At 45.9% G+C, this 27,691-nt stretch overlaps 1 protein-coding gene across 2 annotated transcripts in view; it reads right to left on the bottom strand.

Moving 5' to 3' along the window:
* Positions 1-1,359: 1,359 nt before the first annotated feature.
* LOC112454537 (signal-induced proliferation-associated 1-like protein 1) overlaps positions 1,360-27,691 on the bottom strand; it is a 57,091-nt gene continuing 30,759 nt past the window's right edge. The window contains exons 2-14 of one of the 2 annotated variants that reach the window (XM_025015999.1): positions 9,937-10,108; positions 9,131-9,607; positions 8,807-9,055; positions 8,136-8,531; positions 6,874-7,085; positions 6,292-6,533; positions 6,113-6,219; positions 5,720-5,954; positions 5,090-5,464; positions 4,556-4,822; positions 2,859-4,361; positions 2,511-2,711; positions 1,360-2,435 (exon numbers count right to left, since the gene is read on the bottom strand). In XM_025015999.1, coding sequence (XP_024871767.1) covers positions 2,183-2,435; positions 2,511-2,711; positions 2,859-4,361; positions 4,556-4,822; positions 5,090-5,464; positions 5,720-5,954; positions 6,113-6,219; positions 6,292-6,533; positions 6,874-7,085; positions 8,136-8,531; positions 8,807-9,055; positions 9,131-9,607; positions 9,937-10,099 — 4,680 coding nt within the window. In that variant the 5' untranslated portion in view covers positions 10,100-10,108 and the 3' untranslated portion in view covers positions 1,360-2,182. The remainder of the gene's footprint in view (positions 2,436-2,510; positions 2,712-2,858; positions 4,362-4,555; positions 4,823-5,089; positions 5,465-5,719; positions 5,955-6,112; positions 6,220-6,291; positions 6,534-6,873; positions 7,086-8,135; positions 8,532-8,806; positions 9,056-9,130; positions 9,608-9,936; positions 10,109-27,691) is intronic. The other variant, XM_025015998.1, reaches the window with a different exon arrangement.

Genomic DNA, 27,691 nt, shown 5'->3' with positions numbered 1-27,691 from the left:
CGTGCTTTCTTAATTTCCATGACAGACGGACGATATGCGATATACTTCGCCGGTTAAAGAGCTCTTGCAACGAATTGAATTCCCCATTACGAAATCTGAACTCCTGTGCAAACGTGTTTTATCAAAATAGCTCTTTGAATATCTACTATTGCGTGCGACTCCTTTTCCCGATCGTTGCACGTCAATCATCTTTTGCGCGTCTGTGAGACGCGCTTTGAGATTTATTCGAACGATAAAACTCATCCAGAGCTTCGTAATGGGGAGATGTATTTCCACGTGAGGGCGTGTTAATTAGAGGTATATAGGAAAAAAAAACGCTACACTAGAGTAAAACTAAGTCCGAGTGTTTAAACATCTCTACGAGTAATTACACTTGCTATAAGCATAACTTCTCATGTACTTAAGCGAACGAAAAAAAAAACCGAAGAGGAGCCTCGGTGACGTAAGCGTTACACGCAGAGCTGCGTGAAATATTACTTCACAGTGTTTCGATTATAAGGCAGATCAAATATTCTCTCGCATAATCACTTTCCTCTCAGAAAGCGCAGTAATCGGGGGCGTTCCCTCGGAACGCCGATATACATAGATCTAGAGATTAGAAACGAGCTAATTATCGATACAACACACATTTAACGCATTAAATAATAGACAGTGAGACATGGAGAAAATGGACCGTGACGCTCGCAAGGATGGAGTAATATTTTGCTTGTCTCTGATTACACCTGATAACGATAAATCGCGTCGAGATCGACGGCCCGGATGCGACGGGCGGTCGTGAACACGAGGAGAGAGAAGAACGAGGGAAGACGGAGAACATCCCGCGCTATTCTTCCGCCAATGCGATTAGAAGGATAGGCGTATCGCGACACTACGACAGCAACAGCCAGTAGCGAGCCGCCGGAATCGCGATATCGCGCGGCAGTAGAAAAAAAAGCCGTAGGTCCTTCTTGTCTTAGGATACAAAACGCATAATCCGATCCCTCGTGAGTCGGCTGGATTCTGACTATTATGTCCGGCGTATCGAGTATTAAGGGACTGTCGCTGATGCCGGTATCGCGACACGGCGGCGTGCGAGCGTTTTTCGCGTGGTCTCGAACCGAAGGGAGTGTAATCGCAGCTAATTGTTAAACTGACAGAACAGTGAGACAGACAGATCTTAAGGCATCATGGAAATGTCTTGTTTTTTTCTGTGGATTACAATAAACTATTTTATTCTAACCGGTGGTAACGGTTCAATCGATCCCTGTCGTCCTATCCACTCCTTACGCGTGTACTATACTTCCGTGTTACGTAAAGAAACTGCTTTTAGAACGCTGAAAATATACTCTACGCTTGGTCCTTTCAGGAATGAGGATATCGTTAAAGTACACATTTCTCTTTATTGATTGACTTACGGTCTTCGGGGAACGTCGCTTTCATTTACATCATGTCGAAATTATGCTTCGTCACTTATTACAAAAAAGAAATTCCTGGCAGGAAGCGCGTCGCTCTCGTGCCGGTGTCCGCCTTTAACGCGTGCGACGTTCTGTATTAACACTCTATAGAAGATTAATATAAAAGGTATAATAAATTACAGAATTAAAGCGGTCCTTAGCTCGCTAGTAATATTTGGTCATTTGGTCGCTTTTGTAAAATCAAACGTTGATATTGTTTAACGTACATTGTCCTCGTACGGGTGTGGACATCCAGACGCGTACTAATTACTTCATCGAATGATCTAGATAGATAGTTTCGTCAACGCACGAATCCTTGAGTAGAGGAAACAGTACGATGGTAACTTATATACTTTACAATAAAATAATCTAACGAATCTATATAATACAAGTGTCGAAAGAGTCGTGAACGATATATTATTTTTCGCTCACGGTTTATGCACACTGACAATCGCCTGTAATTTTCTTCGATCGATGTACCCTACATCTATACGTTTAGGCGAAGGTCGCGTTAATACTGTACTTACAAAGATCGTTCTCCGAGCCGAACGATTGAAATAAACGCTAACCGATCCAACGATCGGATATAAAGATAATTTGTTCATATTTAAAGAATATTAGCGACGATATGCTTTCATCTTTGTAACTTCTAAGATACTGACAAGAATCAGATAGCTTATTGATTATCGTGTTCACCGTATGAAACAATCACCGGGCGATAAAACATTCTAAATTCATTATTATATTGATTATTGATGATCCATCGTTTGAAAGAACCACTCCGTGAAACGCCGGAGTTGTTGCGCGGCTGCGTGATTCTCATCCTTCAGACGGCGATTTTCGTCTTCCAAGGAGAGTCGCAGGTTCTCGGACTCCTGCAAACGTCGATTCTCGTCGCGTAATCGGCGCACCTCGTCCTCTAACGAGAGCCGCAGACGCGTCTCCCTCGCCATTCTCAGCTCGAGAGTGGACAGATGAGACTGCAATTCCGAAACGGGATTCCTGTAAAAGATACAATATTCTCCACTTAATTGTTGAACATCAGCATGCCCGATTAAATACCGCAGTTATGCTTACGCGTTTGCATTACATCCTTCTATGAGTCTGTCGTCGGACCATTCTTGAGCATGCTGCTTCGTCGATCTGTTGGTATCCGCATGTTGATTCTTCCAACAGTCCACGTTCGCGTCGTTGTGAGTTTTCACGTCTTTGATCGGCGTTAGATTATTGTGCGGTTTCATGATCGGATGAAGCGGTTTCGTGACGCGCGGCGATAATCTAAAGGGAAATCATTGCGTTATCAAATTAGTCATTTAATTTAGGGACTTTATATTTTTATCTTATTTATTAATAATGTAATAAAATTATATATAATATTTTGTTAGTAAAATTTAGTTTTTCAAAATTAAACACAATTTTTCGAACCTTTCTTCTTTTGACAATTTATTCTCGCTCGGTGCCGGACTCGAGGCAGTGCTGGCATTCGAGATCACCGTGGCTGGCCTGGCCATCGTCAAGATTACTTCTGACCCATTGTTCCCGTTTTCCTGTCCATTCGCCGGCAACACGCTCAAAGTGGACGTGCTGTTACCGCACAGATTCTCCCTGGACCTGCACCTGTTCTGGATCTCCAACATATTATTGTTTATCTTGTTCGAGTTTTGATTCGGGCTCATCACGCTATTCACGAGATTGTTGTTGACGATCTGATTGTCGTCAGCGATGTAGTCGGGATTGATCAATCTCATCAGGTCCTCCTGCAGCGTGCTAGACGTCAGGTTCGCGGAATTCCGATGCGAGTTCCGCATACCTGGCTTGGGTCGAGGACTCTGGTTTCTGGAGCTGCCGCTGGACGGGGTGCGATTGCCGCCGCGATGCTTGTTGGCACGTCGCAGTCTGGGCGACACGCTGCCCGAGCCGTTCGACAGCTCATCTTCGCTGGGCATCGTAGTCACCTCGGGACAATTGACGTCAGATATCCTCATTTCCGGCGGCAGACTCGCCGGGAAGTCCTTCGACTGTCGGTATTCGACGCTTACTTTGTGAGGCACCGGTCGCTCCGACATGCTGGTCTTCAGACAGGTGACCTTCTCGCCTACTTTGAAATCGTGCGGCATCTCGTATTTAATGAGGTCTCGATTATGCTCTCCATTGCTGTCGTTGTTGTGTTTCCTCTCGTTACCACCGTGCTGACACTCCATCTCGTACTTGGCCAGCTCCACGTCGTACTTGCTGTTTCGCCTCTCGTAAATATCCTCCGAGTACTCATAGCCGATTCTCTTCTCGTGAGCTCTTACGTCGTGCTCGTACTTGGCCGCTGACCGATCGATCACCTTCTCCTCCTGCATCTCGTACTTGGAATTTCTGTCCGGTTTTGTGGGCGTCTCATAGTCGTACTTGCCGCCGCTGGACTGCTCGTACTCGTTGTACCTGCCGAGATTGTTGTTGCTGCCCGACTTTGGCAGACTGTAAACGGCATTGTGCGCCAACGGGAGGGAATTCGACGGGCCGAGCTTCTGATGGCCGTGATGCTGCACGTCATTCTTGTGGAGCTCCCTTTGAGACGCGTACAGGTTCTCCTGCTTAATCTCGTATCGCTCCTTCTGCAGCTTTACATAATTCGTGGGTACGTGATCCTGACCGCGATGCGCATTGTCTAGCTGCCGCTGGTAATTGTCGTGTCGCGCGTTCTCCTGAATCATCTTTGACGACACATAATTGCTCTCCTTCGTGTAATGCTCGTGATTATGCTCGCGATGCTTCGAACCGTCCACGAGTTGTTTAGCGCTGGCGTAATGAGTCTTGTCTTTCTTCTGGCCGGACTTGCTGGGTGTCACGGCTTGGTAGTTCTGTCGCACTGGTAGCGGAGGCGGCGTACCGTCCGGGCGATGATTGCCGTCTTGATCTTGCGGTTCCAGAAGCTCGTACCTGGAATAAAAAACACTTTGTTTCCCTTCGATTCGTTTACCAAGCGTAAAATAATTTTCTATATTAATCGGATCCAATAAAGACGGACGCGGTATTACACGTTCAACGATCGACAGTTTAAAAAAAAGAAGCTTTGTTAATGTTACGATGAGTCGTGTAAGGATTAATGCGATCTCACTACGTTAATCACTCACCAACGATCATCGGCACTACTGTGTCCGCTACTGCTGCTAGTCATTGTACCCTCCAACGGAAACCGTGGATCGTTGAACGATCTAGAGCTCGATCCAGTACCGTACCCGGAGCTGTTGCTCGATCGCGGCGGGCTGAACGATCGATCGTATCGCCGTTGATGCGACATCGCCGTTTGCTGACTCGGCGTGTTATCCGCGCTGGTTACATTCTCGTAATCCCCTTCGTAATTATTCGACAGGTAATGACAGTTTTGTAGCGTGCAGCCTCTATCGTGTAAGAAGAGGGAAAATCTATTTAATGCTTCAGTTGATTTAGTTACTCTAAAACTTTAGCTTTCCGTGAGTTTCATCAGTCTAACTACTTAATTTAAAAGTTGAAACTTGAACTTATAAAAACGGCGTATAAAAAAATTAACGTAAAATTGGTTAAACTTAATTTTGTATTCGATTTACTTTACGAAGTAATTGAAAATCGATCGAAAGCTCGGAAAACCGGGACAAGAATATATATTTATAATTTGGAGGATCCTGTACCTTCGCGGACTTCCGTCGTTGGTCGGCGGTATCACGGTGACGGTAACCTGGGCGCTGGTCTTCAATAGATCGACCATCTGATCGTGACTTAAGGTCGACACGGCCACCTTGCAAATCTCAACCAGCCGGGAGGCCTGCCTCAGGCCCGCCTGCCACGACAGCCCCATACTTTCGACCTGCGTCACAACGCCGTCAGGCTGGACGTGGAAGCCCAACTGTCCGAGGTTGTTTCTCTTCAACGACAGCTCTGAGGCCGGCGCGCCTTGAGTTACGGCACGCAGCCGAGCCACAATTTCCATTAACTCGTCCCTCTCGCCGTAATCACCGCGTACGTGTATGGTAATACATTCGCCTTGATGATGATACAATCTTAAACTGAACCGCAAAGCAAAGCATAAATGTTAGGCCAATTAATCGTTCGATTTCCGCGAGCGTTTTTATGATAAACTGGTCGTGAATAATGCGCTAAGTGGCGGTTGCGCGATCTCTAGCGAGCAACTTAAGAAATTATTACGATTGGAAGCCAAAGAACTTAATTTTTTCATCAACATGTTAAGAAGTTAAATTTTAAATTAGTAGATGTGCGTAGTAATTAAGTAACATGACATATTAAGAATCTAAGATGTTTACCTATTGGTTTGGGCATGCCATCCGAGCACGCTCACGCACGGAGTGACGAATACTATCTGTCTGGAGTGCTCCTCGATCAACACGATGGTGTCTATACTTATGCCTAAATAACAATCGGTATTCTGATTGCTGTCCTCGAGTATGACTTGCCAGCAAATCGCGCCGCGTTGAGACGCGTCGCAAGAGAGCCTCGGTCGCACCGCTGTCTTCTTCTTGCTGCTGAAGGAGAGCATCGCTGTTCCACAGAAAGGGAAACGATAAATATCTCAGGAATGTCATTAAAATAATTTCAATCTAATTAAATACATTAAATTTTATATTTAATTAGTTATATGAGATTTACCATCACGTTATAATTCAAAACAAATAGAATTTGCTAAGAGTTTAACGTACAGAACTTCTGGCCGGTGTCGACAACTGTGGTGGTAGTATAATTCGTGACAAGATCCTTCAGATACTCCTGTCTCGTCCTCGTGGCCATTGTGGCGAACTTTTCGGATCTGGCGAGAGACACATGTTCGGTTTCATCAATTTTATCGACATACAAAACTGAGAAAAAAAAGGAGACTTACCTGTGAGCCGCATTTTCGGCATTTATGACCTTCGCCAAGATAAAGTCTGCGAAGGCCTTTCCTTTCGTGAATGTCGCACTCTGCGGAACGGGCGGCCCAAATATGGGCACTTCTTTGCTCCTGGACACTGCCACGCTGTACTGCGTGTTATCGGTGCAAGGATTTACGGCTCGCACGATGATAAACACATGTTGGAACTGGGAGCGTATCCTTCGCGGACTGAACGGTAACGCACCAGGTTCCTGGAGAAGCAAATTATCAATGTGAGACCTTGCTACATAAAACGTGTGAGAGTAAAATCACCTGCTCGAAATATCTAAACTTGAAGAACCGGTATCGCGAATGTGCAGATAAATTTCTCGTAGTCTAACGCGATATACGCGACAGGTACATCGCGATCCCGACTAAATATCCAGTAACGTGAATCACGCGGCGGCGATCGCGATGTCTCATGTTGCTTTTTACGGAGCTGGCACAATAAATCTAGAGAGTGAGCGCGCCATACCGTTTCGCCGCGCAATCATTATCGCACAATTGCGTAATCGCGGCGGCCTTAATTTACGACCGGTCGTAAAGCCGTACCTGAAAAACTATCGTGACTATGTCATTTCCGATGTGCCTCTTCCTCAACAGCTGCTGCCGGTTGTTAGGCGTGAAGGGTAGCATGGTGGACACGTGAAAGGTGACTTCCGTCCCGCGATGCGTCGCCGCTACCGCGTGCGTACCCGTCGAGTCGGTTCTGGTGTCCAGTCCGGCCTTGTAACCCTCGAATCCTCGCAGTCTTATTCTTTGGCCTGTCATGAAAACATGCAATTATCTCAATTGCCCGGCGCGCAGCGGAGAATCGTCGGTCATCTTAGTACGCGTCTTCAGGACGCGCCTGTGTTTGCATATCGAGCGTTATCAATCTTGTTTTCTACGTGGTCACGCACGTTCTTGTATTAAAAGAATACATCAAACATGATCCTATCTTTTCGAGAAAAAAAAAAAGCAAAATAAAACCGAGAAGCAAGAAACATGGGAGAAATCATTACATATATATGTATTTCGTATTTGTATATTGAATAAGCTAAGTTTATAAGAAAGAAATATCAAATTTCCTTGAGTCGTTTCTTGTTTTTAGCATTACGTAAGCTGATAATAGCGTCCACAAATTAACGCGAGATAACCATCGGCCCGCGGAAGCGGCGCGAAACGCAACGCGCGACGCTCGAAGGAAAAAAAACAGGACGTGCGTTTCTCTTTTAGAAAGCGACAGTAATCGTTAATGGGAATAACTAAGGCGATCGTAAACGCAAAGATTCCACGCGCGGAGAGTCCGCGCGTAACGACCGCGAAATTACCGCCGCGCGTTCGCGGATGATTAGCGTTACGAAGTACAGTAGGTGAAATCATTCCGGGGCATTGAATCGGTTAACCGCCGATAAAGCGAGTCAAACTATCCGCGAAGCGACCGGTGGATCCGCGTGTAAATCGCTTTTCCGGCTTGTTTTATTTACGGCGTTTACGAGAGAATAATTTTATCGACTTCCGACGCGAGAGTTCTTCGACTCGCCGCACCGTGTTAACTCGCTTGTTAATATGCACGCGAAAACTTTCCAGCTGCGAAGAGACGTGTATCACTTAATAGATAATAGCAAGCGTAAACTAGAAGAATTGAAAGAGCCCGAAAAGAGATTTTTGACATTAATATGGATAAAAGTGAACAAACGTTCCTAATAGAAGATAAATGCGAAGCATTTGTACTAAAAAAAAAGTAATTTTTTACTTTTGATTTTTACATAGCAAAACTTTTACTTTTAATGGATGTACTATTTGATGTTGTAACAAAGAACATTGCGTACCAATGGTATCCAGGAACTCCAGGAAGGCCGGGCCGGCGTGCTGATTGTTGTACATCTCCTCTTCGGTCCTCTGACCGGATCGGCAATACAGCACGCCGACTTTGTACCTGCTGGACAATCCCTGCTCGTCCAACCTGGCCACCGCTTCCTCGGCAGCAGGTGTGCCGAGCCTCAGACAGCCCAGCTGTACCTCCGGCGCGACCAGCTCCAGGAGCTCCCTCGTGGGCGGCCGGCCTTGCGGCCTGATGCCGAGGGCCTCCTCCGGCACGGAGCCGCGCAGCGTCAGCAACTCCGACGTGCGCACGATCACGCGATACTGGTTAACGTCTTTGCGGATGCTGATGGCCACCGGTCCCAGCTGTTCGTCCATGCCGAACCAGTTCTGATGCTCTCGTCCTGCGACAGGATATCCCTTATAAGACACTTTGAGCAAATAATCGATGGCGCAGAATTTTTCCTATTTATAAGCATACTTTTATTGTGCTTTAATTGTCCAAAGAAATCAATGTCATTTTTAATTTTTCTTTTAATTGAAAATTTATTTTAAAAACATTAAATTTTCGCATGCAATTACGCAGGTACCAGACGTCTTCTTGGCGTAACGAGCGAGAATCTTTTACATAACGCGACAAAAGATTTGCGCGAGCAAAGGCACGTCTTCGTTCACTTACCGAGGAAGTATCGTCGGTAGTAATGGGCCCCCTCGTCGACGCTCTCAATGGGTAAGGGCCGTTTCTGCAGTGGACAAGTGCTCTTCCACAAGGTCTCGCCGGGCGGCGGCTCCAGGACGGAGACGCCGTAAGACAACGACGGTCTGTGAATTCCGTTGCCCTGAGCGCAGCGAGTGAGGCCAACCTCGCGTTCCCCCTCGCCGCCGATCTCGTTGCGGAAGAAGGGACACGGCTCCAACAGCTCGTTACCTAAAACCATTCAGTAAGACTCTCTTGAATCTTTCCCATTTGTATAACTATCTTCTTTTCTTTTCTTTAACGTACCTTTTCCATCACCGGCATCCTCCTCGGGAGTCTCGTCGGGCGTGGATGCTCTCAGGGCGCTGGCGGCGGACGCCCCGGTGGCCGTATTTCTTCTCTTGGCCAGGAGGATTCCCCGGAGCTTCGCGGCGTAGCCCAAGTTCGCCGTCAACGACTGGCAGTCGTAATGGGCGAACGCGCGTCTCCGGTGCCGCTCCTCCACGTCGGCCGACACCACCGGGCTGGTGCACGTCTCTTCCATCGCCCGCGGCGGCTTACCGCCCCACAGTCTGTTCAGCTTCAGCCGCAGTTTTGGACTGGAACCGGCGCCGGCTGGGCCGCAGACCTCGTCGACGTCGAGCGGCTGACCGGACCCGTCCTGGACGCGACGCAGATAGTCACCGGTGACGACGCCGCGCTGGTCCGACGGTCGAAAGTCCTGCAGCATGGCGAAGAAGTTCTCGCCGCCTGTGATGGACTGCGCCACTACGTCGATGCTTCCTGCGATGGGATGAATATTGAAGCGCCGTTACAACACTTTCGAACACGGCACATCCGGTCTCTTTCAAAGATCGGACTTTAAGTAAAAAATACACTACCGAAGAATCAAAATTCCGTTAAAATTATATTATCATAAGCGCAGCAAAATATTCTTTCGTCCTAATCGTACAGTTAAATAAAATTAAAAAAAAGAGAAAGTAACGGACCGTTCTCCGAAGGAAGCTAATTAAGGTAAAGAAGGAAGGTTTAAACAACGTATGTTTTTTGAATCTATTTTCACTGGTCGTCCAAACTCGGGAAAAAATATCTGCAAAAAATTCGACCCGTACCATGGGAACCATACTCCCTCCTGAGAGGCGTCTCTGGCACCCTGGAGGCAGGATCCGGGCTGTGCGGAAGTTCCAAGCTGGAATTGGACCTGTGGAGGGCCAATCCACGACCCACGCGACTCCCCGGCCCTCCGCTGCCGTTCATCGACAGACTCGCGATCATCTCTTCATGCTGTTAACAGAGAAATAGAGAAAAAAAGCGTAAGAAACGGATAATATACGATGACACGCCTGGTAAGCAAGATATCGCGGAGTTCACGGCACTCGGTTGTTAAATTGTTAAATACGTTTCTTCGCCGTTTGCGTCCGTTTGAAAGCAAGAAACGCTGGACGGTCGGTCGCCACGCGGCTCAAGCGCAGATAAACTTAAGTGTCTCTAAACAAGCGCAAACTAGGACGACTAATTAGAGTCATCGAGCCTTTCGCGGTTGCCCCCGGCACTTGGCACGTAAACACACGTGTGCGTGCGTGTACACACACGTGGATGAAGCATACCCGAGGGTACTACATATCCGCGCGACGAGTTCATTCATCCTGCGAAGTGGCTCTCGTGTGCCGTTGGCGACTTTTTTCCTGTCTCTCCCTCTCTCTTTGTCTCTCTCCTTCCCTCTTAATTAAATTGGCCCTTAATTACGATAGCAAGGCCGACGAGATGGTAGGAACGAGGAGTCGAGGTACGACGGATTAAAAGTCCGCGCGGAACATTTAGTTTCCTCTGTTATTGTCGGTTATTGCTTGGATTCTTGGGTTTAAATTGCGTTTTTCATCCTTTTCCGTTATTGTCGGAGACAATATTGTCTCCGAGTTCAGAGTGACCTCCGCTTTAATCTCTAATAGGTGATTTTAAGTGATCTTAAACTTGAAGAGTTCTTTCTCTACTTAATATTTATCTTTATACACATACATGTATATATATTCATACCGGAGCATATGTGTGCGCTCATTTACTGTATTTTATACAATATACATATTTTTTATACATATTTCCAATTGCAGACTCGCGACTGGGCAAAATTGGAGAACATTGAATTCCGCGTTGCCTTCCAATTGAACTCTCAAAGGGGAGATCACGGGCGGCGCGATCTCCCGTCTGGATCCCCGTTTCTGGCTGGTATTCGAACTGGCGCCGTCTGGCCCTCTCTCCCTCTCTCAGTTCAGCGGGAGGGAACGTTAATTAGCCCCGTTCCAGATCCACGAAGTGCACGACGCTTATTGTACCTACATCGTCGTCGACGATGATGCGCTCGCACGCATCTACGCATCTGGAGAGCGTCACCAGGATGTTGAGTGCACCTGATGCGCCCACGACTGGTCGACCGGGTCGACCGAATTAGCCGCGTATACCGTTGATCGTTCCGCCAAACACGTCCGGTGAATGGTCGTTCGCATTGTTAAACTCTTTCGAGCTTTACAGGGCCAACCGAGTTACACACGCGTAAACGGGATCGGCATTGCGTGTCGTGCCACCGCCGCCGCATTATTCTGGTGCGACACGCACCAGGAACGTATCCGGGAACAACGCTGAATGTCCGGCGGCGGCGGCTGTTCAGGTCGTTTTATTTAACCTTGGCAAACGTGCCCAATGCGCGAGCCGACCAGATGTCCGGATTCCCAGCGTACGCACGGACACAAAGGAAACGCGATCTCTCCTTTTTTTTTTCAGACGTCCCCAAATGCCATCGCATACCTTCGCGAGTGATCTTAATTTCATGCCGTGATTGAACACTTATATGTATCTTTGACTACCACTTCGTCACATTCACGAAGCTAGAACGAATTTTTTTTACACGAGATTTTTATTCTAACTCTTTCTGTCTCTCCCTCTCAAGGCAGTTAATTTTAGGAAAAATTATTAAAAAAGTATACAAAATTTATACAAAAATATTATTATTAGGCCACCAAGATCCAGCCTAGAAATGGCATTTTTCTCTAATTGATTGTATATCATATCAGTCCTGTTTCACTTATTAAAAATTTATTAATTATACAAATATAGATTCTTTATTATAATATAGTAAACATATTTTACTAATAATGGCATGTCCCTTCACATATTTTTTCACAATAACAAGCAAAAGTTGATTTAATGCTTTCGTCCCCAATTTTTAAAAACAGTCCCAGTTTTTCTTGTCGTCGCTACGTCAGTCGCTGATGAAAGGTGCGGTCACGCATTCGACGTTGCATCCGTTGTCCCTACCCGTGCGGCTCGCCCTCGTACCGGAATACCGGATACCGTTCGGTACAACGCGTCGCGTTTATTCGGCCTCGCGTGTCGAACTTCGCCCTCGGTGTCGGGACGAAGTGACGAGTTGCGTCGCGGTGAAAAAAAACAGGAGCTCGGACTCCGGAGGTATTCGGGAACCGAGAGCGGCCCGCGATCATCGGGGAACGACGGTGGCCCCGTTGCATTCCGCGCATTCCTCGCTCGCTCGCCCGCCCGCTCGCGCTCCTCCTCGCGCCGTGGTTTCGTATGTACCGGATGCACGACGACGACGATGACGAGTCGACGTCCGCCTAGCTGCGGGAATGCGTCTCAAATGTTGCGTCTTGAACCGTTGCCACGATGGTGAAAATTTAACCGCGGATATTTCACGCGGTATCAGAGGGGAGATGCTGAACTCGATTTTATGTTGCTCTTCTCGCGTATCATCGTAACTCTACGCCTACTACATAATGTACATGTAACCACAGGGACTCCCATATGACACGCAGTGAGATGGGTTTCATGTTATAGGAATGCGCGTTATGCGAGACTTATTGTCAAAATCTACAAAATGTAGAAATATATTCCTTATTATAGAAAAATGATGATATTATAACAAGAAATTATTTCCTATTTAAATAACACAGTTTGCTAAAACAAGAAAAAAAAAGATTTTCTAAAGGAGTTTAAATTTATAATTATAATTACAAGACTTCGTAAAACTTTAAATTTAATAAAATTATCGACCAAACACAAACTCATTTTATTAGAAATAATCATATCACAGAAATGTAAAATAACTACCATTGTTATATTTAACAATTGTGCAGAATTGCATTAAATCACCGTTTAAAAAAAGCATGCAAGATAATTTACCGCTATTATTATACGAAAATCATCGCAAACGTTATAAGAAGTCGCATTGTTACGCCTCTATCTCCACAACGTTAAATAGTGCAGAATAGAGTTGATTCTGTTTTTTCAAGTAGTTGGCACCTGATTAACATTGTGCCGCTTATTTATTTCGGTGTAGGTTCAGTTTTGCACATTCCTATCTCGAGATGCATTCGCGAAAGGCTCGGGCGTTCCGTCCGTCTGCGGATTGCATCTTTCGAAGAGGGGGTGCGTAATGATGCGCGCAGATCTGTACGGGCGATCGTAGAATACCAGATGCGTGTGTGGAGTGGTGGATTCGCTACCTCCCGCCTCGCTGAGCGCCCAACGCGCGCGTGCTTGCGTATGCTCGGCGACGCGTGGGTGATGCTTGTGCACCGTGTACGAGATACACGCGGCAGAGAAAACGAGTAGCCGCGACCTGCATAATACGGGTCTCTATCTCAAGGTAGGCATGCCACGGCGTTATCCCTCCTTCACGCGTGAATTGCGTTCAACGCAGCTCCGTTCCTTTCAGAGGCCTCTCACGGAGAAGGCGATCTCTCCGCTGGAGATACACGGTGTCCTAGAATTACTGGCGGTCCTACATGGCGGTTATCAGAAAGTAGAAAGGATCGGTCCCTCGACATTACATTTGTACAGCGAAATCGCGTTAATTATACGTATTAAATCATTAAATTCATCTTTCCGCATTCCGTTCATCCGTCGTTCATCCGTTTTTACTTCTCTTTGCGAGATCTGTCGTTTTCTTGTTTAACATTTCTATTTAAATGAATAAAAAGAGAAGTAACGAAGCAAATGTGCGAAAGAGCGCGACGAGAATCCTGCGGGTAGCCGGCGAGGCGATAATGGAGAAGAAACTTAAGAACCAATCCCACGGTCAAGCCGAGTTGACTCATCGAGCGCTCGACTCCGCCAAGGACAACCGTGGTCCGTGAGCCTCGTTCCGCCGGAAGGAAATACTTATGTTCGCTGTAAACAGCTGTGCCGCGATCGTATTGAGCGATAATAATCCGAGTCGCGCACTGACTCAATCGCTGAACTCATCGCCGCGGATAACACGTACAATATATCGAGCGTCGTGCGTAAAAGGGGCACGTGTGACGCTCAGCTACGTGACTTAGCACCTGGTATCAAGAATTTCCCAATGCAGAGATATTTCGCAATTTTTTATCACTATTCCCGAAATATCTTCTGATAGACCGTGGATAAAACGATTGTCGAAATGTAACGATAGACTTAAAATCAAAAGATAATATATATTATTAAATTTCTTCTATAATATATACCATTTATTTGAACTGTATAATTTTTTACGAGTTAGATTTAAGTAGAAAAAAGTTAAAATCGACAAACATAAGATTATGTGTAATTAAACATGTTTATAATAGTAAAATATAATTAATAATTAATTAATAATAAATAATTAATTTCCAATATGATGCGATAGAATAAAAACAAAGACGGCAAAGAAAAAATAAAGAAGCTTCGATGTTTTGCAATTGCACGTGTATTGACCGACTCGTTGAGCAACACACGATGGGATTAAGGGATCCGGGCGATGAGTGGACGTCGAGTATCGACATGACGAGCGACGAGCACCGTGTTGCATCGGCGCGCGAACGCGCGTAATCAGGGCTTATGCATTTCGTCCCGTCTCGTCGCGCCTTTGTTCGGTAACAGCTGTTCCATGCGCTTCCTTCACGTGCGATCGACACACGGCCTTGTAGCCTTGTATACGCGGTGCGCACGTGATGATTTATGCGTCGATTCCCGCGCCCGGACACAGCGCGCGGATCGCGCGCAACGGGAACGAGATGGGTGATTAAACGCGAGACAAAAGGCGTCGTCACGCGCAAGTGCGGCGCGGCGCGGCGCATAATGCAAATGTGAGCCAAGCACCGTGAGCGTAATCGGCGATTATTTATCATTCGATTTATGTCAATTGGTCTCCCACCGTTTGAAAAATAATAAAACGATTGTTCAAATAAAACGGCCAGATTTACATACCGCACGTGCGTTTTCTTTTCTCAGAATCGCCGCGGGCGCCGCGGCTTCCTCGTCTAAAATAACGAGATCGTAAAGTAAAACGGTTTATACATACTCAATGGCCTTTTTGCACGTCGCTAACCGACACCGCGAGCGCGCCGATTAATGCATCCGCGCGCATTTCATGCACTTGGTCCGCGCGCGGACGTGGATCTTCGTCGGGTAGGCACGCCGACAAAGTCACGATCGTGCGCGCGACGAGAGAGAGAACGACAGCCGATGTTACCACGTTCCACGGCGCGCTCCGGGAGATAAGAAGACCACCTTCGAACTACCGAGAAGCTCTCGATGCCGCGATAACCGGTCGCGAACGGTCGTCATACGACGACGATCGGGCGCGGGCGGGTGGCCCCCGTAGCTGATTACGAGGAGTGGCTCGCGGCGATCAAAACGGACTCCGGCGCGTAAAAGGAAGCCCGAAATTCGAGGAAAACCCGCGGATGCGCCAATAATTAACGCGTAAAGCACGGGGAATGAAATAATTGCGATTATTCCTGACCGACGACATTGCGGAAATCACGATTTGACTCTCCCGCGACCAGCGGAACATCCGCGTTCCACTTGTCTCGCGGATTCTGACTTCAGAAAAGCATTGATAAGTATTTATCAGCGAGAATTCAGTAACCATTTAAAAAAAAAAAAATGTACGCAATCACGAAAGCCGCAATCCGTTCCACCCGCCGTGCTACCTTCAGGAATTTCCTACGCTTGGTTTGCCTGGGAGAAATCCCTGGGCAACACCCCGGCGCGGCGTGCCGGTGTATCGAATTCCTTGGTCGGCGATCAGCGAGCGTGTCGTCGCGGAATCGGTACCTTGCGCGACGACTTTTCCGCGCGTATACGCGCGCTGTGGGAACGCTCGTGGTGCGTGCAACCGCGCGGCGGCGACGACGCGCGATGCGTGCGACCCCGTGTGTTCTCGCATCATCGCGAGCACGACGCGCAGGTGGATCCGTCCGGCATCCGTCCGCGCTCTCTCGCTCTTTCTCTCTCTTTCTCTCTCTCTCTCTCGATCGGATGTCCGCTTCGATAGGTTTCACGGATGGTCCGCGCTCGTATACACTATGTTCTACCGAGCGGAACCGAGCGTATTGCAACTCACTGTCATTTCTGTGCGGGAAGCCAGAAGGGAGTCGGTCTAAAATTATCGGTTCTGACATATTTATGTCGTTGCGTTTGAGAAAACGAGACTTCGAGACGCGAGTTATTGTGGTACGAAGAAAGTTTCTAACTGAAGCTCCCAAGCATAAGTATTCGAAAATGGTGCGATAATCCGCGTCTTACGATAAAAAGATTGCAATGTTATGTGATTTTACACTCAAATTATTTACTCAATTTTTAAGTCTTTTTTACCATTCCTGTAAATCGCCATTCCTATTCAAAATTTAATTAAAACAATGTTAATTTAATTAATTCGAAGTTAAAATAATAAATTTCGATACATGGCAGTTAAAAATAACAAAATGTTATTTAACCCAAGGTATTGGTTCAAATTTCATCCTTTGATATTTAACAGGGTGTGACATCAAAATTTGTCTTTTTAGAGAATGAGTATTTATAAACGCCAAAAAAGTTCTCCGTTTTATTTTATGGCACTGAAAATTTATCGATTAGCATGTCAGCGGAAAGTTACTGGGAGTGTTGCGCGAAATCTTATTTTTCTCTCTCGGAATAAGTACATACACGAGATCGTGCAATGTTTGCGTCTCCCATAAAGTAAATAAGCGAGATATCTCGGTGATCGTAGATAGGAGCGCATCGTTAAATATTGCTCAACGTCCTTTAGACGAACGTTTCGATCGCAGAAACGCTTCCTTCTCCGCGCAGCGAGTTCGTCACTAATTAATTAATGCGCGGCATGGATTTCTTGCACCGTGCGATGGGAAACGCGATCAGTGCAACCGGTGTGTGGTTATTCAATGAAGAAATCGTGATGAAGAAAACGCCACGGCGCCGCGACGTCCTTTCGCACGTACATATTTCTCGATAAGCGCGAGCGCACCAGTTATCCCACAATTTCTTAAACGCGCGTGTACGTGCGTGCGCGGAACGCGCTCTCTGCCGAACTAGTTATGTAAATGCACGCGGCGCATTCTCGACGCGATCTACGAGCGATCGGAATGTCCGTCTCAGAATGCATCCGCGAATCGCATTCTTCCATAATTCTTAAACGTCAAATTACGAGATGGCGGCGTTCTTTCGCCGATTAGCTGGGAGCGGAGTCGACAGGAACGGATCGTGCAAACGCTCGCGTTGACAAGCGATTGTTCGTTAGCGAGGCAGTTATTAATTAATTTGAAAAATATAAATTATTATTTTAAGCTTGTAATACGTGTTTGAAAGGGAAGTGTCTATGGAATTATGGTCAATATTTCTTCTAAATCATAGAATTATGAAGTAACCCGCGCTTCTGAGAACTACTTTTTCTGCAGCGCGACGCGCAACGCGAGCGAGTTTTCTCCGATGCCGCGCCGCCGCGAGAGTCGAAAAGTAAGCCGCGTAAAATCTGCGCTGATCGTAAAATTAATGCGGCACGAATTCTTGAAGCGACTTGGAAGATCAGACGGGCGGAGATGCGTCGTGGAAAGTACAGTGAATTTTTCACGGGGTCGTGTGAGATAAAAATGCGTCATGATGTATCCGCTCTTTTACGACGCTACTATCGCGCGCACACGTGCGATAACATGCGACTTTTATTAGCCGCCGGGAGTTATCGCTGCCATATGATGAGTCGACGTCCTTAGAACCCGCCAAACAGAATTTTCCTGTCCTGTGATATTAAATCTCGACCTCTTCCAAAGAGAAAGAGTAATTTTTAAGAGATTGCTAAAATAAAATAATTGAAGCGATATATCTTTCCGATAAATTTGCTTAATCAGTGATAAAAGGCTGACATTTTCACAGAACTTAATACGTGTGATTTGAGAATCAATTAATTTCGAAAGAATTATATTAGCTTCTTTGATTTTTCCAGGCACCATCGAGAAAATGCTAGATTTTCGAAAAAAGTTTTGGATGGGAATGAAACTCGTTCCCTATTTAAACTTAGAAAACTCCAACCCGAGAATTGAGTTAATCGTCAGAATTCTTGGAAGTCTGTACCGAGAAAGAAAAGATTGAAGAAAAGGAGAGACTTGAGAGAAAAAGATTTAACTTCCACATCCATATTTGTCCGTAGTAGGTACATTCACCCTCGTGTTTGCATAAAGTCTACACGAAGTATTCAATATAACGTATATGTACCTCCGCCGGTTATTAGGGTAGGGTAAAAAAGACATAAGCAACAAGACTTTTCATAATTACGCGAGTTTCCATCGAGTGGTGAGAAAAGCCGTTCGCATTTTTTCCCTCGAGTATCTCGAGCGTGAACGCCACAATTCGCATAAAGACGTGGAGCATGGAATATTGCTTTCGCGAGCTATCGCTCTCGCGAAACTAACGCACCGGGTTTGTAATGGCCGTTGCCGTGGAAAATGTTTTTCCGTTGGTTTCCGCCCGTTGATTGCGCCCGCGCCTCCTTATATGCATTGGAAAAGTCATTATTTTTTAAATTATTCCCCTCGCGAGGATACAAGTACGTCGCCGTATTTAGAACGTCGACAATAATAATTAAGGCTTCAGTAAAGCGCACAGGTATCGCGATTCAAAAAGATTTTCTCAATTTCTAGTTTTCACATGCCTAGAAAAACTATTTACATGAACAATTTTTGTGTTGCTACCATTGTAGTAAAATCGTTTGTGCGTGCAAAACCCAAAGAGCTCAAAGAGAAGTGGATGGTAGTGCTTTCAACCGTCCTGTACGGCAATTTCGCGAGGCAATTATCTACTCCGAGTGGCATGTGTCCAGGGTGATACAACCAAAATTTGATACACATTACAAAAAGATTAATCGCAACGCTGGCTGCTGCCAGCGGCACGCATTATCCGGCGAACTTCTGGCGAGAAAGAAATTCCTAGCGCGCGGCGAACATTAATTTCGCGGCTGGTTTTTGCGAGCCCGACGAGAGCGGCGCGCGGCGTGCGCGCGTTGCCGTTCCCCGCCGACGTAATAAGTAATAACCATTAATGCTCTGGATACGCTCGGAAAAGTCCCTTTTTCCTTTCCTATCAACCACACGATGAGTCGGCTCGTGTGTTTTTCGCGAAGAATCCTCCAGCGTGAAAATCTCCTCTCGGGAGGAAACGACCGGGACGATAGCAAGAAATATTCTGTTATCGCGACTAGGAACTCGCGACTGGGATTATCGCGTATGAGAACGGGAATGGACGCTAATTGTTTCCTGAAGAGAATAATGTATTAGTGCGCAGCCGCGCTCGCTGAACTCCCCGTCGGCGAACGTTGATTATCGCGAAAAGATTATGCGTGAGCAGGCGTCGATGTAGGTGCCAATAAACAACCGCGAGCGACCGAGAGACTTTTAATTGTGACAAAGCTACTTGCGGTAAGCTCATCTCGAGTTATAATCGTCAAACAATGCGATTACGGTTAGGTTTTCCAGCTTGGGGGTCGCCGATCTCTTAACGAGGGTTATCGAACTTTTCTTCGGGAGTCCGAATTAACGAGTGGCACGATATTTCAGATAAAGCAATAATTAATTGTGCCTAATTGTTTGGTTAACAAGGGCTCGGCATGCTGTGACACGTGATCTCTTATCAACTGAGAGATTAGCAGTCTGTTTTCTCGAGATTATAATTGTATTTATGAAGGCACAAGTGCAAGTAAAAGCATATTTGAAACATTATATATATATTAAATTATATGTATAAGAAGTGAATTATACTTATCTAATAATGGTGTTAAGAGATACATGAAGCTTCTAATTCCTGCATAAAACATGCGATAACAAATGGCGGCGTTATAATAGCAAATGCCGAGAGTACGTGTGTGCGCGCGCGAGCGCGACTGATTACGGAATCGCAATTCTCTGCTTCCTCGATTTTATACACCTTCCCCGCACCCTTGTGGCTGCAATAACTCGTAATGTTCGTAACGCAACCTTCCTGACGCGAGGCGCATCAAAGCGGAGCGTCCGGTCGCGGATTAATTGGCGTAATGCGATTCAAATTCACCCAATTAAAAATTATAATTCTCCCATTGTGCGGACGTAAAACATGCAAAGCGGAATTACGTTGCGGTATAGTAAATACGCGGGGGCACCCGCGTTAGAGCGGGCGCGGGAAGAGGCGGAACGTGCATCGCGTGCATATGAGCGCCGACAGAATTCCGCTTGGGACACACGCATGACCCGGGATTTCTCCTAGATACTATATAATTTTCTTCTCATTACTTTCACAGATACGCGCGCGTTAGAATTGTGCGAGAATAGGCCGCTCTTGATTGTCGCCAATTAATATTCATTAGCGAGTTCGGACTTCAGGTTCAATATTGACAAGTACAACGCCTCTCGTTGTTCGCGGTATTTGCGCGGTAGTGTCGTAATCGCGTAACGTTTCCCCCGACGTAACGAGGAGGCCCGATAATGTACCGCATTACTCAATACAGGGAATCGGAAATCGAGTGACGAGAGACTGGTTTCAGAAGTCGGCACGACGTGCACGCATACGTGTTAGCGTGCGCGAATTCAAGGACGTCGGCGCGTTTCGCATACCGACTAATTACGCGCCTGGACGACACACCTCTGCGTGCGTGCACGCACGGCGATCCATTGGCAGTCGAGAGAAAGAGAGAGAGAGAGAAAGAGAGAGAGACAGGTAGGACAACCCTCGTCAACCACGACAGAAGACAAAGGACGCGAATTCGCGACGCGACAACGAAACGGACGCGAAGTCGACAGTTTCGCAATCCCTGCTCCCGCTATCGCATTCCTGCATCTTGCACGCGTGAACCTAAGGTTGCGCGAGACTTAAGAATCCATTTGTGTACGTGTTCCAAAAGAATGCAAGCAGAAGAATAAAACAGACGAAGCGTTGAAAGAATTTCGAAGAAAATTTAAAAGACGATTTAAAAGTATACGTCTTACATTTTCTTTCACTTGATGCACGTAAAATATTTTAGAGCTAGATTCGTTGTTCTTTACATTTTTACAAGTACGCTTGCAATACAGCTGACAGCGCGTTGAATCGAAAACTTATATAAGAATTCGATACGATAAAGTAACAAATGTTTCTAATATTCTCGACCGCGCACGATGTATATTAAAACGTGCGCACGGAGCGCACAATGATGCGCTATAAAGTTAGTGGCGCATCAAACGTGTCTGTAAAAAGAGAACCGCGCACCGCGCTCGGCCGCAACGGATAATGATTACCGTAGACAATAAAAGGCCACACGGTACGCGGGCGGAGAGTCCGCGTAATGACGAATACGGTGTTTATCGGCAAAGTGCATTTCGAAGTAGCATTCCCCGGACGATAAGTCCGGTACATCATTCTGACACGTGGGAAAAGACAATTAATCGCGCGTCCGCGCTCGCCGTACTATCTTACGGTCCTTATCCGCGATGTGCCCTCCTACCCATTCACTAAAGAAGCGAACTTAATATCTCGCAGCGGGAGATGCGCGAGATGCTAGGCGAGCGAATCGCAAACGCGCGCCCTGACGATATTATCTGACGGAGCAACGAGCAATTGGCTGCTGCGTTCGCTTATTCATGCCCGGGATTACTTCGTCAAAACCTTAACCGCGAATACCGTATTCATTTAATATGTATACAGTTACATGAATAAATCGGGTTAATAACGCACCGTCTATCCCTGCATCGGCGACTACGCACGTAGTCGCGAATTAATCGCCATTATCTGTGCAAGCTCGACTAGCACACGAGACGCATAATTAACCGAGTAATTAGGTGCATCTAATTTCCTTTAACCGTACGTGATGTTAATCGTTTCTATCCAGTCAATGCGCAAATGTGCCCTCAGATACCTCAGGTAACGTTAATCGTTAAGCGAGTGCCAATGTTTGCCCGGTGAACCGACGAACATTCACGAGACCGCGGATTGAAGTTAAATTCTTTTGTTTGGCTCCGCGGCCGCGTCAATTTTAATACAGCGGGGACAGATGCAGCGTGTATCCTCGGCTACTTGGTTTCCACGAAGCGCCCGTGATCGTCGGAGGCTGATGCGTGAAGGAAAAAAGGGATCTAGGACGACGAACCCGCCGCGCGCGCGCGCGACCGGTCGGTCCCACCGCGACGCCCGACTTATTGGCCGCCGCGGCCGCATTACATCCCGTAATGGGCGAAGCTGAGCCGCTTGTTTTCCAGCAGCCAGCGTGACGATCCCACATCGGAACACTGAAAAACAGCCGGGCCGTGCCGAGGCGTTTTATGGTTTCTCGAACGATCTCGCGAGACATCCTCTCTCGCTTTATGCTAAATCCGGAATGCGCGTGGAGTGCAAATAAACCCTTCATTAAGTAAGCGATGAAATTGGTTCCTTATCCCGTTCGATATGCCTCGAAACTTTGCACGGAATTTAACATTATTTTCTTCTCACGCAATAACTGTATCGAACGTCTTTTTATAATGTCATTTTTAATTTTCCATTCAAGATTAAATCTTAAATCGACGAAGAAAAGGGGAAAACTACTTTATATCTTACCGTTTGTATAAATAACTATTCTAGCATATGCAAATGTGCGTTTAATAGTACAAATGTTATATGTATACAATAAGTATATGCCGTTTTAATTCGAAAATGCATATTTCATGATACAGACACTTAAGAAGTAAAAGAAACTGTATACTGCAAGCATTAGCAGCGAGTATTACTGTGCAAAGATTCGAGAAACATTACTAGGAAGAACATAGCTGAGCGAAACTACTTGCACTTGATGGAGTAACAGATCGCAGGCCTTTCGCACGCTTTAATCCGACAATGCGGACGATAAGCTAACGGTATATCGACGTATTGAGCGACCGTGCGTACACAACAAGCAAAAGACCATCAATCACGGACTCCGTTTCGACGACGATGAGCAATAAGAGGAGAGAGACGGAGGAGCAGGAGCAGCAGTAAGAGGCAAGAGGACGAAGAGGACGAAGAGGAGAAGGAGGAGGAGGAGGAGGTGGAAAAGGTTCACGGGGCCAGATGTAATCGAGATCATCATGCTTCGCGAAAAAAAAGAAGACGCACAAGGGCAGTCACTCCGGCCCGTGCGCGAGGTTACATCACGCGGAGCATCGGCCTCTCAATCCTTTTTCTATTCGCGAATACACGCAAAACTTCTATTCTTGTTAGCGTTCGCAAAGGAGGTCCGTTCTGTCAATTATTTCCCGCGCGTCGATCGCGGAGCCGATGACCCTCCATGAATGTCGAAATAGAAGGGCTAAGGATGAACTTAATAAATCACGCGGAGGAGGGCAAACTAGGCAAGAGAAATTTGCAAAAACGTACACCTAATTAAAATGCCTGATTGAATGAAGTAAATGGAAGAAAGTGGAGTTTCTAAAAACAAGATTGATTGTTGCTACTTATGATTAATTGGACGAAGCCTGAAATAAATATAATTTTTTAATAGTTTTATTATCTTAGCTGATTTTATCACGGAAGTGTATTAAATTCCTGTGCAATTATATCCGCGAGAGTCAGCCGTAGGATTGAATTAAACCGTGGCTGAATGCGACATTCGGGAGCCATTTATTATTTCCGCGTGATACATAGCGATACTTTACTGCCGACACGCGACGGATATTTCACGGTCTCGCGATGGGATATCTTGGAAGTCGCTACGAACCGGAAGACATTACGGTATACCGAGGCTGCATTAAAGCTGGGCTATATATACAGGTGTCACGAAATTAAAATCAACTTCCGATTAGTTTCATAATCGAACCTGTCAACATTGATTTCGTTTCTAAATTGTATTTCTAAATTCTGAAATATTGATCTTTCTATTCCTCAGCGTTGGCAGAACACGGCAAGCGCCGTTTAGCGACGCGCGTGCAAACACGCGTGCCGCGATATTAATCAAAATTCACGACAATTAAAATCACGATCGGCCAAGTTCGAGCGCGTATATATACGGTTATCGACGGTCATCGCAATCGCGCACGTCATTTTTGCCCGATCGCGGTTTACTTGGCCTGGATCATGTGTGGGCGATGATAAAAAGAGAAAAAGAAAAAAAATTCGCGCCGTTGTTGAAAATTTCATTTGCAAGTCAAATATCGGACCGCTGCGCCCGTTCTGAATTCGAATAGTTGCCGCGTTCCGGCATGCGGTTCGGTAAGGTTTCAGGAATGTACCCTCTCAATTCAGGACAATCGGACGGGAATGCGAGGACCGTCGGTCGGCGTCGTCGTCGGTTCCGCATCGTCGAGAGAGGAACGAGGAGAGGAGCCCCCGCGCGTGTGGAATTTCTCCCTCTTTCTCTTTCTCTCTCTCTTCGGCTCCGCCGACAGTGAGTCACCCAGTGCATCGCATAGCGTCGCGTCGCGCGACGGACGGCGGACCTTGAGTGTACGATACTCGATAGGCATAGGCTATCGATATACGGGCCCCCATACCCCGTGATTTCTTCGAAGGGTCTCATCAACAAATATTTTGCTCCACGCATACGCGTACGATATTATGAAGCTAACGATTTTAATTTTAATAACAAGTAATTAATTTGAATTAATGACAATTTTCAGGTGAATTCGGCATTTTTATTCTTTGGGAAAAATGTTAAATAATCGACTAGGGCGTCCCGGAAATATTTGTAATATTTGTTATTTATTGAAAATTATCGATAAAAAAAATCCTTTAATACGCGAATACGATACTCAAGTTCATATAATTAAGCATCTCTAATCATACCTCGGTCTCTTTCGCGGCTCGAGGTTCGATATCCGCGATCGACGCGTCGTTTCGCGGCAAAATCACTCTCTCGTCCCCGCTGTCGTCCCGCTCCCTTTTCCGCTTCTTCGGCGACGGCGTGAAGCACGTCATCGCGTTCATTATGCCGCGGATTATCTTTTTCGACATCGTAACGCACGACCGACCAATCTGGTAGCTGCTCTCTCGATGGTCATGACCGAACTGAGCAAGACCACGAAGCGGGTTTCGTATACGATTAACAATAGTAGAATCGCGCGCGAGCTTGCTCGCGCGGAGTGCGCGGAGCAAACATGCACCGACGTGTTCCGCCTCGCAGAGGGGGAATGAACTAGCCGTCCGTGTAACCGGAGGATATCTGAATCTTTACGACCCTCCCCACATCATTGTAATCTCGATTCGATAATCGAACCGACAATTCTACTCCTTTCACCGGAAATATATGCCATTCTATATTGACGTTTTAAGAATGACATTACTGATTGGGGGTTAAACCTTAATTAATCTGAAAGTTCATAAGTCATGATAACATAAAATTTTTTAAATATTTTAAATTAAATTTTGACTTAAGTTTTATATCATTATATTGATAAAATTGTCAAAGTTTCGAATTATTTTAAAACTTTTTTGTTACGGTATGATAAACACGGAATAATTGTAAAAATACGTGAAAACTACGTTTATAGTATTTGGAGTTTGTCATTAACCCTTCAGTTTGTGTCATTATCAATTTGATTTGTTTTAATAAAGCCGTATTAGACCTATATTATTTTAATATGTAACACAATAATATCGCGGTTATTATAGGTAGACAATTCTCTGATAATATAATGTACAATTAATGTATACAAATATCTCTCAAGATTGCTGCATATTAATTATGCAATAATCGAACCTCGTTAATGAGGTACTTGTATTTTACAGATCGATAAATATTCTATAAATAGAATATTTTAATATGCGGGTAGACCGGTTTATATCTATCGTTTTAGCAATATGGCGATAAAGCTCCAGATATCAATTGCAAATAAAGATACAGCGGCGAGAAAAAAAAATGTAGACACGAATACGCTCGATCTTTATTTTGTCATGATAATATATCAACTCTCGCGCGATTATTGGTTCCGGTATTATTGGTTCCGGTATGTCATATGTGATATTCCGTACACGGAGATACGTGCTATCTCGTATTAGGTTTTGAACCGATCGGCGACACTATCAACGACGGTCCGCTCAGTGGTTAACAACGGCGATTGTCGAGGAAAAATAGTAAGTAGACTCGATCAATTACTAGTTAAAGTTGTAAGTTCACTCCATTAAAATAGAATACATATAACTTTGCAGCGAATAAAAGTTAGCGTTTCGATATTACGGCAGCTTGTGCGAAAATTCGATTCGCAAGGAGGAGAGAAAACGCCAAGTTGTTCGCGATATCGGAGCAACATGGGAGCAAGTACCTTTGGTCACTCCGTAAGTTTCAACGAGTTTACAGTTAATTACTTATCGCACTTCCACGGCTGCTCGGTTGCGGCTGCAGCGCGCGACCTTGTTTGCGGATTGAGTTACTACACTCCCTCGCTTGCGCCTCTCTGAAAGGGCCCTATTTACGCTTTCAGCCACGTCGAAAGAGCAAAGCAAGAGCTGTCGGGACGTGACACATCTGCAAAACAGAAGCGGCTCGTAGGGGCAGCCCTTTCGATGCAGCGGAGTAAAAAGCGAACGATTGGCAGCGTCACCGGGAAACATAGTCCGAAGACGGTCGGCTGACGTACGTGTGTGCGTGTAGGTTTAAAACTTGATCCAGGCATTGCATCGCGCATCATCTACTTTTTTTCCACGAGCGTTTAAACTCGCGTTTAAGAAAGATTTCCTTTTACGAAAGCTCGCTCCGCTGGATAACTATCGGTTACCCGACCGAGGTAGCTTTGATTAATCACTATCCCGCGTGCAATTAACGTCTGGCGTATCAACGTGCGTGCTGTATCCTGTCGAGGAGCGCGACGTGGCGCGATTAGGAATGGCTGTTGATAGGGAAAGATTTTATTGCGCGTAAGCACACACGCGCGATGAGTGATTCGATCCGGTCGTAAATTAAAGTGTAACCATATCTGCGAATGAAATTGTATCTCATCCAGGCAAACCTTTACGTAAAATGTGCTATTTATGTCGCGCCATTTATATGATTTGTAAGTGACACGAGATTATTTTGAAGAGAGCGCAGAAATAAATCGCGAAATTTCACATTGTAGATTAAAACAAATGGAGCATGAAAATTCTATTCTATTCTAGAAATCGTTAGGCTGTCTTAATAGCTAGGGAACTTATTTGAAAGTCAAATGTCTTTCCGACAATACGGAAATCTCGAAAGTTAAATGATTCCACTGATTGAGCGAAAGAATAGATCGTGGAAAACCAGGCCAGCTGCTTTTCCAATATTTACGAACGCGCGGATTCAGAGGCTCGTGGATGCGCGCGAACGGACGACGTAAATGAGTTCTCGTCCAAGGAACGTCCGGCGATTGTAAGGATCATCCCGCGGGGGAGAAAAACAAGAATGAAAATTGAGGAAGTCGCGCCAAGTTGGGATCTGCTCTTCCGACTGCGCGATGAAAGAAACTTGGCGAGAGATTCTACGCGCATTGTTTCTAGCTGCGCGCATTGTTTCTATGTCACACCTTTCGCGTTCAAGGGATAACAAGCGTATACTTGGGTGTAGAAGAAAAAAGAAGATGAGGGTAATACTGAGAGAGTATATAAACGTGGCTAAAAAAGCCTTCGTTGTTCTTTAAACTGACGTGGCGCAGATTTTCGGACCTTGGCGACAGAGCG

Source organism: Temnothorax curvispinosus, unplaced genomic scaffold, assembly GCF_003070985.1.
Source record: "Temnothorax curvispinosus isolate PA1 unplaced genomic scaffold, ASM307098v1 QBEX01005133.1, whole genome shotgun sequence".
Taxonomy (NCBI): domain Eukaryota; kingdom Metazoa; phylum Arthropoda; class Insecta; order Hymenoptera; family Formicidae; genus Temnothorax; species Temnothorax curvispinosus.
Note: the sequence above shows the minus strand (reverse complement) of the source record. Positions and strands in the feature narration are given on the sequence as shown.